Genomic DNA, 14,115 nt, shown 5'->3' on the forward strand with positions numbered 1-14,115 from the left:
GATGACTGGAAAAAGGCTAATGTAGTGCCAATCTTTAAAAAAGGGAAGAAGGAGGATCCTGGGAACTACAGGCCAGTCAGCCTCACCTCAGTCCCTGGAAAAATCATGGAGCAGGTCCTCAAAGAATCAATCCTGAAGCACTTACATGAGAGGAAAGTGATCAGGAACAGTCAGCATGGATTCACCAAGGGAAGGTCATGCCTGACTAATCTAATCGCCTTTTATGATGAGATTACTGGTTCTGTGGATGAAGGGTAAGCAGTGGATGTATTGTTTCTTGACTTTAGCAAAGCTTTTGACACGGTCTCCCACAGTATTCTTGTCAGCAAGTTAAGGAAGTATGGGCTGGATGAATGCACTATAAGGTGGGTAGAAAGCTGGCTAGATTGTCGGGCTCAACGGGTAGTGGTCAATGGCTCCATGTCTAGTTGGAAGCCGGTGTCAAGTGGAGTGCCCCAGGGGTCGGTCCTGGGGCCGGTTTTGTTCAATATCTTCATAAATGATCTGGAGGATGGTGTGGATTGCACTCTCAGCAAATTTGCAGACGATACTAAACTGGGAGGAGTGGTAGATACGCTGGAGGGGAGGGATAGGATACAGAAGGACCTAGACAAATTGGAGGATTGGGCCAAAAGAAATCTGATGAGGTTCAATAAGGATAAGTGCAGGGTCCTGCACTTAGGATGGAAGAATCCAATGCACCGCTACAGACTAGGGACCGAATGGCTAGGCAGCAGTTCTGCGGAAAAGGACCTAGGGGTGACAGTGGACAAGAAGCTGGATATGAGTCAACAGTGTGCCCTTGTTGCCAAGAAGGCCAATGGCATTTTGGGATGTATAAGTAGGGGCATAGCGAGCAGATCGAGGGACGTGATCGTTCCCCTCTATTCGACACTGGTGAGGCCTCATCTGGAGTACTGTGTCCAGTTTTGGGCCCCACACTACAAGAAGGATGTGGATAAATTGGAGAGAGTCCAGCGAAGGGCAACAAAAATGATTAGGGGTCTAGAGCACATGACTTATGAAGAGAGGCTGAGGGAGCTGGGATTGTTTAGTCTGCAGAAGAGAAGAATGAGGGGGGATTTGATAGCTGCTTTCAACTACCTGAAAGGGGGTTCCAAAGAGGATGGCTCTAGACTGTTCTCAATGGTAGCAGATGACAGAACGAGGAATAATGGTCTCAAGTTGCAATGGGGGAGGTTTAGATTGGATATTAGGAAAAGCTTTTTCACTAAGAGGGTGGTGAAACACTGGAATGCGTTACCTAGGGAGGTGGTAGAATCTCCTTCCTTAGAGGTTTTTAAGGTCAGGCTTGACAAAGTCCTGGCTGGGATGATTTAACTGGGAATTGGTCCTGCTTCAAGCAGGGGGTTGGACTAGATGACCTTCTGGGGTCCCTTCCAACCCTGATACTCTATGAGCCAGAAGGTTCTCAAGTTCTAATCCTAACTTCCTGCATGGTCTGTGACAAGTCCCTCTTGGACTGAGGGTTGATGCTCATGCAGCAGATCTGAGTTCAATACCTAGTTCTATCGGACTTGCTGTGCAATCTTGGCCAAGTCACAGCCTCTCTTTCCCTTAGTTTTCAATCTGAAAAATGGGGATACTACCTCTTTCCTCCCGTCCTTTGTCCATCTTGTCTATTTAGATTGTGAACTCCTTTGGGCAGGGACTGTCTCTTACTCTGTATATGTACTGCACCTAAGACAATGGACCCAGGATCTTGGTTAGGGCCTCTTGCTGCAATGTAATACAAACCAAATGAAATCACCTCTGAATTGTTTTCATGCATCGTCAATTTCACTGTTTCCCATATGTAGCTAGCCAGTTCCTCCCTTTGTCTAGATGTTTCACACAAAGTATTTTTAAAATAGATAGTTTAATTAAACAAAACACAAAAATTTGCAAAGGGTCTCAGGGGTAGGTGTAGTAACTGAAGCTACTTTAAACTAATTAAAAAAATTAATTAGATTTCAAGGTGAGGGCATCTCTAACCTCTTATTTTTAAAGTTTGGCTATATGTAATATGCAGATACTGCTTACCTACCTCATAGGATATTTCTGAAGGGCTAATTAGATAATCATCTGGAAAGAACTTTGAAGATGAGAAGTGCGATTAGTAGTATGCAAGACGGGAACAGCAGCACTTCACTAACCTCTCAGGAGCTGTCAAAGCTAAGCTGTGAAGAAGCTGTGCAGGGGAGATAGCCAATAGATTGCTCAGGAAGAACCACCATCATGTGGAGCAGCCTTAATTGTGTTTATATGTTTCTAAGAGTCACTTTACCTGAGCAAACGCAGCCTGATGAAACTGTCTGGGGAGAAAGGGGAAGGAAGGGTCATGGGAGAAACACAGCTGCCTGGTGATGAGAGTATTTCCTTGGATGATTTTTTGCTGGATAGCCACTGGATAATTTCCATTTTTATATATAAAAAGGTGCTTTTGAGGATTTTCTATTTATCCAGGGAAGTTTTTTCATTTTTGGCTTTGTACTTTTATTATCTGCAGTGTGCAGATGGGCCCTAGTGCAAAGTAATTTAAAATTAAATACAGTATCTCCTGGGTAGGCTAATGGGAAGTCTTCAGAGTCCAGTTTGGGACGCTCTGACTTCCCCTTTAAACCATCCCACTTTCACGGTAATTTTTGAACGAGGACTGGATACAGCTTCCATCACCGAAACACCACCAGCATAATTCATTCCCAAGCAGCACTGAGGAGTTGATGGGAGACGCTAACGGTATTTGCAATGGTCTGATCAGCTCTTCTCAGTTGTAGCCACACAACTCCAAGCAACAGTAGCTGAAGTGCACTACATTTGAAGCAATCATCTAAGATGAAAGACTTGCTTCCATGTCCATTACCAATAACCACACAGCGTATTCATTTAATAGAAAATTTCCTCTTTCCTATTTATTTTCAGAAGGTCACAAATATCATCTTTGGCAACTTTATTTTGAAAAGGCTAAATACAATCAACTTTCCCCTGCTGGACTGACACAGGATCATCAGAACCCTCAGCATCAGCATCCCTGATGGAAACGGTACAGTAAGACAACTTGCCTGTCATCCTGCCTCTTGGTTCCTCGCTCATAGGCTGAAGATGGTGGGGACAACGACTCTCTCCGTTTCTTCTTCTCTTTACTCTGGCTCTGCCTCTCAGGGTCTCTCTCTCTGCTCTGATTTGGATTCTTTGGGGTAGCAGTTTGGTCCCTATGACCAGCTGCATCCCTCCCACGATCTCCTGTTAAGCAAGATGAATAAAAGGAAGTAGTCTTTACATTTCAGAAGGTTTCTGCTTTCACCTTTGCTGCTGTTGTAGGTGTATTTTTTGGTCCATTCACTCAAATGAAATGCAGGATGCCCTATATTAGCATTACACTATAGTTATGGCTGAGACAATACTTTCTTTTTAACCCCCTATTTTTAGTGACTTCTCTCATGTCTTTTATTAGACTTGAAAAGCATCTGGCCAAGAACTCTAGGAGTTTTTAACGCAGGGAAGCATGCAGTGTGTGGGGTAAAACTTGAATTTTGTCTCCAGATAATGAGCCCAGGTGACAAAGTGCACTGGCAGAGTGTGCCTTTGTATTATCACTAGGGACATGTTTTGACACTATGGCCTCTTTCATATACAGTTTGAACATAATTGCTTCCGTAAAACCCTTTTAAACAAGAAACAGGTCCCAATCACTATTTACACATGTTGACACAACACAATATAGTCCTTCAACTTTTTGGCACTCTATAGCTCTTACAATACTGTCATTTTTCACAATGGATTTGTGCACCCTGAGTTTACAGCACTGACAAGTTACTATAGCTATCAAGGAACTGTCACATTAATGATAAGACACTTGCAGTGAAATAGTTCATGATATTTTTGCACTGTTATCAGTGATTCTTCAATAGTGCTCTCCAGAGCATACGCTGGCTGCCTGCAAAACAGTGTCACACTGATGAAGCATCGGTCAGTCTGCAAGGAGTGATGCCTTCTGCTAACTGTAAGCACAGTCTAGGATGCTTTTCATAATGGCCAGAGGTTTTTCAGACCAACTACCCCCACCCCAAACACTTACCTGTACCCTGATTCCTGTCTTAGTCAAGGGTGGGTCTTTTGGGGGTGGGTGGGGAAAGGGAAATGAAGCACAATCAAAATTACAGAGGTACCAAACAGGCAGAAGTGACCTGGAGAGTAAGGACTGCAGGAAACGGGGACATTTGGCCCCATAAAAGAAGAGCCTCCTAAAAGCAGTGAAGAGAAATTGTTTTATAGAATCAGAATTTAAGACCACTGAAGCCCATCTGATGATTTCTACACCTAGCCCATAACTTCTCTCTGAGCTATGAATAAATGGCATGGATTTAGTACAGATTTACACTTTACAAAGTGTAGATTTTATAATTATCACATTAGGAGAATTTCTTTAACAGTGTCCTATTTCATTTTACCTCTTTAATAGTGTCTTAATATTAACGTCTCCTGTATGGATACCAGACGGAAAGGCATAGAAAGAGGAAAGAAAAGTTGAGAAGATGCTCTAAGAGAGGACCTTGATTTTATAAAATGGCTCACATTTTGAAAGCCACAGCATTATACCATAAGAGAACTCTGAAGTGAATGTATTATCACGGTATGAGTACACATATAACTTATCACTGTGCTGTACTGTATTAATAGCTAATTCCTTGAGTGCTCATATCTGAGTCATTGCAAAGCTGAAAATTTGCAAGGACTTGGGTTGTGCAAATGTCTAATACATCCAACACATCTCAAAAATTCCATTAATTCTTCAGGGTGCACCGGAGTATTTTCTAACAGAAAAACTACCTTTGGCAATGTCACTAGCACATTTCAATTAATTTGTCAAAGGTCACCCAATCAATGTAAATTGTAGCATGAACTGCTGTTTGTGAAGAGCAGTGGAGTCACTCTTTCTGCAGTGCTCAAGAATAACCTCTTTAGCTCCCATCGTTTTTAAGTCAGGAAAAAAACAACAACCCAGGCTCTTAATCCCTGCAAATGGGCAACATAGAATCATAGAATATCAGGGTTGGAAGGGACCTCAGGAGGTCATCTAGTCCAACCCTCTGCTCAAAGCAGGACCAATCCTCAACTAAACATAAGGTGCCCAGAGCATATAAGTCACTTTCCACAAACGCCCCCATGTCATGTAGCACTAGATGTAATTTAACATCTTATTTTAATTGATTTTGTTCTTGTGGGGTTGTGCATAGATAAAAAGCAACAAGCACTACACACCAGTTTTGAGTTCTCCCTCTCCCTGTGGAACAGTGAGTAACAGGTGCAAACACAGTCTGAGCTAAAGTTACAAATAAGTAACCTGGTGAGACAGAACACAATTGCAACCCAGGGGTACAAACGGCTTCTGTTTCTTGTTTATATCGAACTCCAGTATGCATGGAGATCCTTGGACCCAAGTATGTAAACTGAGCTTGGAAACAATGTTTTAATCTTGCCTTTTACCCAGACTATGGTATCATTCTTAAAGTTGGTTTAAACGCTTTTTGGGCCCATACACATTGGTCTGCTGAAAAGTGGTTTTAAACTGGTTCAGCACACAAGACTTGAGACCTGGTACGTAAAACACCTGAAGCTGGGGACCCACAAGAGGAAGATATTCAGTTAACGGGAGGTGCACTTTATGGAGTCCAATACCAACAGGCACAAAGAGAAGCCTCTGAGTTTAAAGCCCCCTCTGTCCAGGTACTGATAAGCCTCTGTACATCCCACTCTGAATTTCCTTACTGTGATCAGATTACGTATGAGCTGTAGAGAGGAACGCTGGCCTCATGGTTAAGACACTGGGCTGGGATTCAAGAGATCTGGGTTCAATTCTTAGCTCTACCATAGACTGTGTGACTTTAAGCAAGTCATTTACTCTCTGTGCCACAGTTCTCTATCTGTAAAATGAAAATAGTAATACTTCCTTTCTCCCAACGTTCACCTAGACTGTAAACGGTTTAGGGCAGAAACCGTCTTGCACAATGTGTACGTACAGCACCAACCCCAAGGGATCCCTTAAGCTCCACTGTAACACATATAATAAAGTGATTTTGTGTGTGCGCGCGCGCATGCAACCTCTCTGATAAGCATTCAACTTTACACACAGGAAAATCAATCCTCTCTGGAGGAAATTACAGTTTCAGCTGCTACTTGAAAGATATCCTTGACTACCTACCACTACTCTCCTTTTCTGCTTGACTCTTCTTCGGGATTCGATACACCTCCTGCAAAGCAAGCCAGAAAAAATAATCAGATTTTCACGTGGACATTGAGACTACTGCTGATATAACTGTGGGGTGGGAAAGGTCACGTAAGTCCCACAACTTTGTAAACAATAGAATAAAAATGTTCAAGTCTCAAAATGCAGATATAGTTCTAAAAACATGGCATTGTGGTGGGTCCTATTTTATTTTCTCTCAATAACTTGTATATCAAATCTGTTCGGTTTACACAACCATACTAAGTGCTACAGTCACTCTCTGTCAGCAATCCAAGTATGTCAGCAGAGGATTGAAGCCAGCAGAATCTAAAGTTGCCATCTTTCCTGTTTACTATAAATATATGAAGTTGGAGATGTACTGAAATAAAAATCAAAGGCTGCCTTTTCTAAGGGTAAACCAACCTCTGACCTGAATTAGGTCATACACTAGAGAGCTTACAGTGCCGCAGTTGTATCAATGCAGCTGCTCCGCTGTAAGCTCTCTCATGTAGCCACTCTAAGGGCTTGTCTACACTGGCACTTCACAGAGCTGCAACTTTCTCACTCAGGGGTGTGAAAAAATACCCCGGAGGGAAGCAAGTTTCGGCGCTGTAAAGCGTCAGTGTAGACAGTGCACCAGCGCTGGGAACTGCACTCCCAGAGCTGGGAGCTATGCCCCTCGCGGAGGTGGGTTTTTTTTTTTGTTTGTTTTTTTTAAGAGCACTGGGAGAGCTTTCTCCCAGCGCTCTACCACGACTACACACAAGCCACATTTAAGTGTAGACTAGCCCTAAGCGGACAGGAGAGAACTCTCCTTTCGACTTAATTAATCCACTCCCAACGATGGGTGATACCTATGTTGGCAGCAGAGGTCACATATGATGTGATTGACCGGGCCAAGACAAGCGTTCGAGCTAAGCAGAGCTCTTCTTCAAGTCTGAGGGCTCGTCTACACTTACATTTTATAGCACCCTAACATGCTGGCTCAGGGGTGTGAAAAATCAGCGCTTTAAATTGCTCGTGTAGACAAGCTCCGAGCACTGGGAGCGTGGAGGTGGATTACCAGGAGCCCTGGGAGAGCTCTCTCCCAGCACTCACGCGTGACCACACTCGCACTTCAAAGCGCTGCTTTCCCGCGGCAGCACTTTGAAGTTTCCAGTGTAGACATACCCTGAGAAAGGCAATCACAGAGCCCTGGTCTACACTAGGACTTTAGGTCGAATTTAGCAGCGTTAAATCGATGTAAACCTGCACCCGTTCACACGATGAAGCCCTTTATTTCGACTTAAAGGGCTCTTAAAATCAATTTCCTTACTCCACCCCTGACAAGTGGATTAGCGCTTAAATCGGCCTTGCTGGGTCGAATTTGGGGTACTGTTGACAGTATTGGCCTCCGGGAAATATCCCGGAGTGCTCCATTGTGACTGCTCTGGACAGCACTCTCAACTCAGATGCACGATTGTTTGCCGTTGCTCTGACGCAGGGAGGGGCGACTGACGACATGGCTTACAGGGAGTTAAAATCAACAAAGGGGGTGGCTTTACATCAAGGAGTATTTCAGGTAGGACTTCATGGAGGGTTCCAATAAGAAATGGTGCACCTAAGTTATTGTTCTTATTGGAACAAGGAGGTTAGTCTGGCCTCTGATTGATACATGGCTAGATTTACCTCGCTGCACCTTCTCTATGAGTGACTGAAGTGTGACGTAGAGGAATGAGTCCCCTAGACGGGGGTGGGGGGGGGGTGGGTTTGCAAATGAGTACAAAACAAATCTGGTCTATTTCTTGTTTTAATACACTCCATCTATCTTTTACATCTTTGCCTGGCAGCAGACGGTGCAGAAGGACTGCATATCATCCACATCTCATGGCTGCTCGGCAGAAGATGGTACAATAGGACTGCTAGCCATCCTCATCTCTTGCCTGCCCGGCAGGAGATGATGTAATAGGACTGCTAGCAACCCGTATCACCTGCCTGCTCACCATAAGATGGTTCAATAGGACTGACTGCAGGACTAAAGAGAATGACCTGATCAAGTCACTCCAAATTTAGTCCCTGCGCCCATGTCTGCCCAGGCGCTCCTGATCGACCTCACAGAGGCGACCAGGAGCACCTCGGACATGATGACGGTTATCAGGCCTATTGCACTGTCTGCTGCCACAAGGCAATGGGTTGCTGCTGCTGTGTAGCAATGCAGTACCACGTCTGCCAGCACCCAGGAGACATATGGCGACAGTGAGCTGAGCGGGCTCCATGCTTACCGTGGTATGGCGTCTGCACAGGTAACTCACGAAAAAAGGGGCGAAACGATTGTCTGCCCTTGCTTTCACGGAGGGAGGGAGGGAACAGGGGCCTGACTATATGTACCCAGAACCACCCGCGACAATGTTTTAACCCCATCAGGCATTGAGATCTCAACCCAGAATTCCAATGGGCAGCGGAGACTGCGGGAACTGTGGGATAGCTACCCACAGTGCAACACTCCGGAAGTCGACTCTAGCCTCGGTACTGTGGAAGCACTCCGCCGAGTTAATGCACTTAGAGCATTTTCTGTGGGGAGACACACACTCGAATATATAAAACTGATTTCTAAAAAACCGACTTCTATAAATTCGACCTAATTTCGTAGTGTAGACATACCCAGAGTGTGTCAGCTAAATACAACGTGGAACAGATTGGGAAGCATAGGAGTTAGCTTGTTGCAAAGGACCATTCAAAATGAAGTGGCCTATTAACACCTCTGCAGTCACAGGACAAGGGTTAGCCATGTCTACACCAGAAACCTTAGGGTATAGCTACACTTGCAGAGTTTTTGCACTGTAAATTTCACTGGTGATAAGGAACCAAAGTAAAGCACAGGTTTGTGTACTCAATTCCTCAGGTCTCAGAGAGTGTTTACATTTGCAGCACTTCCATCCCGGATGAGAGCAGCACTTTAGGGCAGCTATCCCACAGTGCCTCTCTCTCCATTTTGATGTGGGTCTTATGGGAAGGGCAGGGGGGTGATGGCGGGGCATCCTGGGTCCCTGCACAGCCTCCTCTCCCCAAACACTGATCAGCTCCAGTAGCTCAGCATTGCTCCAAGCAGGGGATCGTTTGCTCTGTGGAGCAGGCATTGTCACCTGGCCAGATGATAGGTGAGCACTTGCCAAGAAAACAGGAAGGGGAGTTTCAAAGTTCCCGGAGCTTTACAGGGGGAGGGCTGGATGTCTGTTTACCTGGCATCAGAGCTGCTGGCCAGAGTGGTCACCTAGGCACTGTGGGATATCCTCAGGAAGCTAAACACTGTGTAAACAGGAAGAACGTGTCTTCACTTGCACATCACCGCAAAAGCATCACCGGTAAAGAGTTGTACGCCTCTTGTGGAGGTGGTTTTCTTTTTGCGGTGAAACTTCTGAGTCAATGGCAGAGCAATCTGCTGTCAATTTAGTGGGTCTTCACTAGACCCGTTAAATCGACCGACGCATTGATTGCCGATTGCCAATCCCCCGGTAAGCGTAGACAAGCCCGTAATTAGCACTAGGCCTCTTGGGGAAGTAGATTACTTATGCCGATGGAAGAACCCCTTCCATCAGTGCAGGTAGCATCTACACTGAAGCGTTACAATGTCATACCTGTGCTGCTGTAGCATTTTAAGTGTCGACAAGCCCCCAGACTTGAAGAAGAGCTGTGTGTAACTTGAAAGATTTTCTCTGTCTCTTCCACTAACAGAAGTTGGTCCAATAAAAGATATTGGCCAGGTCTACGCTACAGACTTATATTGGTATAACTGTTGCTCAGGGATGTGATAAATCCACACCCCTAAGCGATGTAGTTATACCGACATAGTGCTGCGTACATGGGGGACTATGTCAACAGGAGAGTTTCTCCCATCAGCATAGCCACTGTCTCTCGGGGAGGTGGATTAACAACTCTGACAGGAGAAGCTCTCCCATCAGGATAGTAGCACCTTAACTGAAGGGCTGCAGCTGCACTGCTGTTCATGAAGACAAGCCCATTACCTCACCCACCTTGTGTATCTCTTATTTTATTGTCAATAATCACGCCCCTGCAATCGGAATTGAAGTGAAGTACAATGGATTATGCAGAAGCCAGTACAAATTCCAGTTCACTCTTCAGTAAGTGCACTGGCTCTAGAGGGCTAACAGCTAGAATACTTATCAGGAAAGCATTCCTATGTAGAAAGGGTGCTTAAGCAAATGCCTAAGTGTCTTCCTGGGCCCCAGAACCATGTTTGTGAAACTGGGACTGAACTTATTTATCTGACCCTCTCATAGCAAACAGTTTCAGCATATCCGCACAGTAGGATTTTCCAGGAAAAAGTGCATCAACTGTGCATGGTCATACCTTTCACGTTACACAATTGTGGTTCAATCATCAGCACACTCCAGGAAAATACAGGCAGCTATCCCACACGGTCTCAGCTGCTGGCACAAAGCTCGTGGGTGTTTCTCAAAAGACATATTTTAGGATCTGGTATTTCGTATGCCGTGCCCAGAAGCTAACAGCCTTATTGGACATAGTGAAGAAAAGAAACCTGCTTCATGATTTAGGCAGCTATGCTTTCAAGCATTGAAGTCTCAAAGCTGGATTGCCTAGCATTGAGCAAGGCGGAAATGCTAACATGTAACCCCACCTGTAGAAGGTGATCTCTCTGTATTGCTGACCTGACCTATGAGATGACGCTCTGGGTCAAGCCTGGCTTTACCCCAATGGCAGAATAATAGTGTGACCAGCTACTGCGAAAGGAATTTCATGAGGAAATTGGATGACTAAGCACACTCTCAGCATTCTCTTCGCATGGACCTAGCCCCGATGCTTGAATAAGACCATGCACTGGGTGAAGAGAACTGATTCGCACTGTGGAGGTTGGCTACCAACACACACTACTGTTCCTTGACCTACACATAGAGCGCAGGGAACTCATCGGCAGTCAACACTGTTTAACTGTTCACACTTCTACCACAGAGACAAGGTGGGTGAAGTAATAGCTTTTATTGGACCAGCTTCGGTGGGTGAGAGACATGAGCTTTTGCAGAGCTCTTCTTCAGGTCTGGGAAACTTACTCAGAGTGTCACAGCTAAATACAAGGTGGAACAGATTCCTCAGCATTAGTACTACTGCTAAGTACTGCTTACGCTGAACAACCTGTTCCACCTTGTATTCAGCTGTGACACTCTGAGTAAGTTTCCCAGACCTGAAGAAGAGCTCTGCAAAAGGTCGAAAGCTTGTCTCACTCACCCACTGAAATTGGTCCAAATAAAGATATTACTTCACTCACCAGACCTGCTGACAGCAATTCCGGGCCCCAGGGCAGAACAGTCTATGGCCCCCCCAGAAAGGGATTACGACACTATTTTTTATGCTATTGATAACACATTAGAACTCACTATACGTAAGTTGTGGCGTTGCTTGATCTAGCCAACTTTTTTCCCAGTTACATACAGCACCAGTATTAAACAAATTGTGAGACTAAATATAAGATGTAGAATGTGTTATTTTGAATTATATATTTAAATTAAATAAATACATTATGGAATGAAATTAATTGATATATAAAACATTTAAAGAAGCACAAAGTAAGAAAACACCTGAAGTATCAAGTAGGCTAATTAAACACTTAATCGTGATTCATGTGTAATCTAAAGACAAGGGAAAAACTGATATGCGAGATGTAACTGAATATGACCAACAAAGTTAAAATACACAATACAATACTTGTGCAGCTGGTGCTGTGGGACATCAACACCCAGAGCAATGAGGAGATGGCAGGCATGGTGCGCCACATCTACCGGGAGATCTCCAGGGAGGTGGCCAGGGGCGAAGGCAGAGGGAAAACCCGTGCCTCGTTCTCTGGCTGAGCGGTGGAGGTGGCCCCTTATCCTGCGCTCGTAATAGCAGCTTGTGCCAGCCAGTGCTAGTGGCAGCGAAGTGGGGGCTGGCCCCACCGGCCTCTCGGCAAACCTAGGGCAGCTCAGTTGGGTGGCTGAATTTGCTGGTTTGTGTCTGGCAAGGAGCTGCAGCCCTGGGGGGAGGAAATCTGGTAGCGCAGAGGAAACTTGCTCCTCTTTCAAGTCTCCCTGTCCTCAGCCCTGCAGCCAGAGAGCCAGCATGGCAGGCATAGTGGCTCCCGAGCAACCAGAGGAGGCAGCAAGCTCCGCGGTCCCCAGGCGGCTGTTGCTAGCGCTCTGCCAGACCAGCAGGGTGCAGCAGCGCTCTGAAAAACGGTTACTGGCACCAGAAGGGACGGCGCTCTGTACAGAAAAAAGAAAAGGAGTACTTGTGGCACCTTAGAGACTAACCAGTTTATTTGAGCATGAGCTTTCGTGAGCTACAGCTCACTTCATCGGATGCATAGCGACAGGAAACGGATCTCTTTTTTTTTAATCGTAATTTTTATTAAAAAATACATATCTATCCCATCAGCCTTTTAAATCACTGGGCCTCTGACCCCACTCCCCTCCCCATGCCTGTCACTCACCGTGTCTCTCTAATATCCGGGGACCCACACGGCTACTACAACACTGCATACTTCTACCACAGTAAGTCTCATCGTCTTGCTTGATGACGCTTGCAAATGTCCCTGAGATAATGGAGGGTTTTGAATACCTTGAGGGACATGTCCCTATTGCTCTAGAGGTATTGAAGAAGCTCACTTTCCCCTACATAAGGAGTTACCATGGGTAAAGTGACATTTTTGCCATATTTTTGATTACTACCACATTAAAGACGAAAATGAATAATGAGGATTTCATAGTGAAGGTACTGGGAAAGTAGAACATTTCTTGCTTTTACTCTACTGTGCACTGAATACCTGCTTCGAAAATTAAAAATAAATTCATTTTCTTATCACAATATTATTCTGTGGCAAAACTTGCTTGTCTTTGGTGTTTCTAAACACAGGTGACGTTAGCCACCTTGTTTTGGTAATTTCTCTAGCACTGATCTTGTCAGAATATCTTTATATAGCAGAAGGATGGTCCTGTGTTTAGGGCACCAGGCTGAGGCTTGGGAGACCAAATTTCAATTCTCTGCTCTGCCACAAACTTCTTCTATGATCTTGAGAAAGTCAGTGTCTCTGGGCCTTAGTTCCCCGTCTGTATAATGGAGATTGTAGCACTTCCCTATCTCACAGAGTGTGTATGAGGATAAATCCATTAGAGATTATGAGATGCTCAAATACTATGGCAATGGGCCCTAAGATAGGAGTGTGTTGCAAACACCAGTACAACTCTTGGGACAGCATTTGGCTGTGGCTGCCTCATTAAAAGGAGTGCAAAATCTATGGGATCCTACCATAATCAGTTTTTAAATTCAGAGACTACATGGTCTAGTGCAGTGGTCCTCAACCAGAGGTATGTGTACCCCTGGGGGTACAAAGAGGTCTTCTAGGGGGTACATCAACTCATCTAAATATTTGCCTAGTTTTACAATAGGCTACATGAAAAGTGAAGTCAATACAAACTAAAATTTCATACGACTTGTTTACACTGCTCTATATACTCTACACTGAAATGTACGTACAATATTTATATTCCAATTGATTTACTTTATAATTATATGGTAAAAATGAGAAAGTCAGCAATTTTTCAGTAATATGTGCTGGGACACTTCTGTATTTTTGTGTCTGATTTTGTAAGCAAGTAGATTAAGTGAGGTGAAACCTGCGGGTACGCAAGACAAATCAGACTCCTGAAAGGAATACAGTAGTATGGAAAGGCTGACAGCCACTGGCATAGTGTATCCAGTACCACTGGGTGCTCAGGTCAGTTTCAACTGTTGTGCCTCAGTTACCCCCATTTTACATATGGGGGAACTATTTACTTCACATGAGTCTTGAGATAATTAGTTAGAAATTCTACAGCACTTTCCATTAGGGGTATGAACAC

At 44.7% G+C, this 14,115-nt stretch overlaps 1 protein-coding gene across 4 annotated transcripts in view; it reads right to left on the bottom strand.

Moving 5' to 3' along the window:
* The window catches only part of SETD2 (SET domain containing 2, histone lysine methyltransferase), a 138,164-nt gene that overhangs the window by 57,750 nt on the left and 66,299 nt on the right, over positions 1-14,115 (bottom strand). For 2 of the 4 annotated variants that reach the window (XM_074946451.1, XM_074946452.1), the window contains exons 14-15: positions 6,203-6,251; positions 3,063-3,243 (exon numbers count right to left, since the gene is read on the bottom strand). In XM_074946451.1, the coding sequence (XP_074802552.1) occupies positions 3,063-3,243; positions 6,203-6,251 (230 nt within the window). Of the gene's footprint in view, positions 1-3,062; positions 3,244-6,202; positions 6,252-14,115 lie in introns of those variants that run through there. The other 2 variants (XR_012638355.1, XR_012638356.1) reach the window with 2 other exon arrangements.

The sequence above is a fragment of the Natator depressus genome, chromosome 2 (genome assembly GCF_965152275.1).
Source record: "Natator depressus isolate rNatDep1 chromosome 2, rNatDep2.hap1, whole genome shotgun sequence".
NCBI classification, from domain to species: Eukaryota; Metazoa; Chordata; order Testudines; family Cheloniidae; genus Natator; species Natator depressus.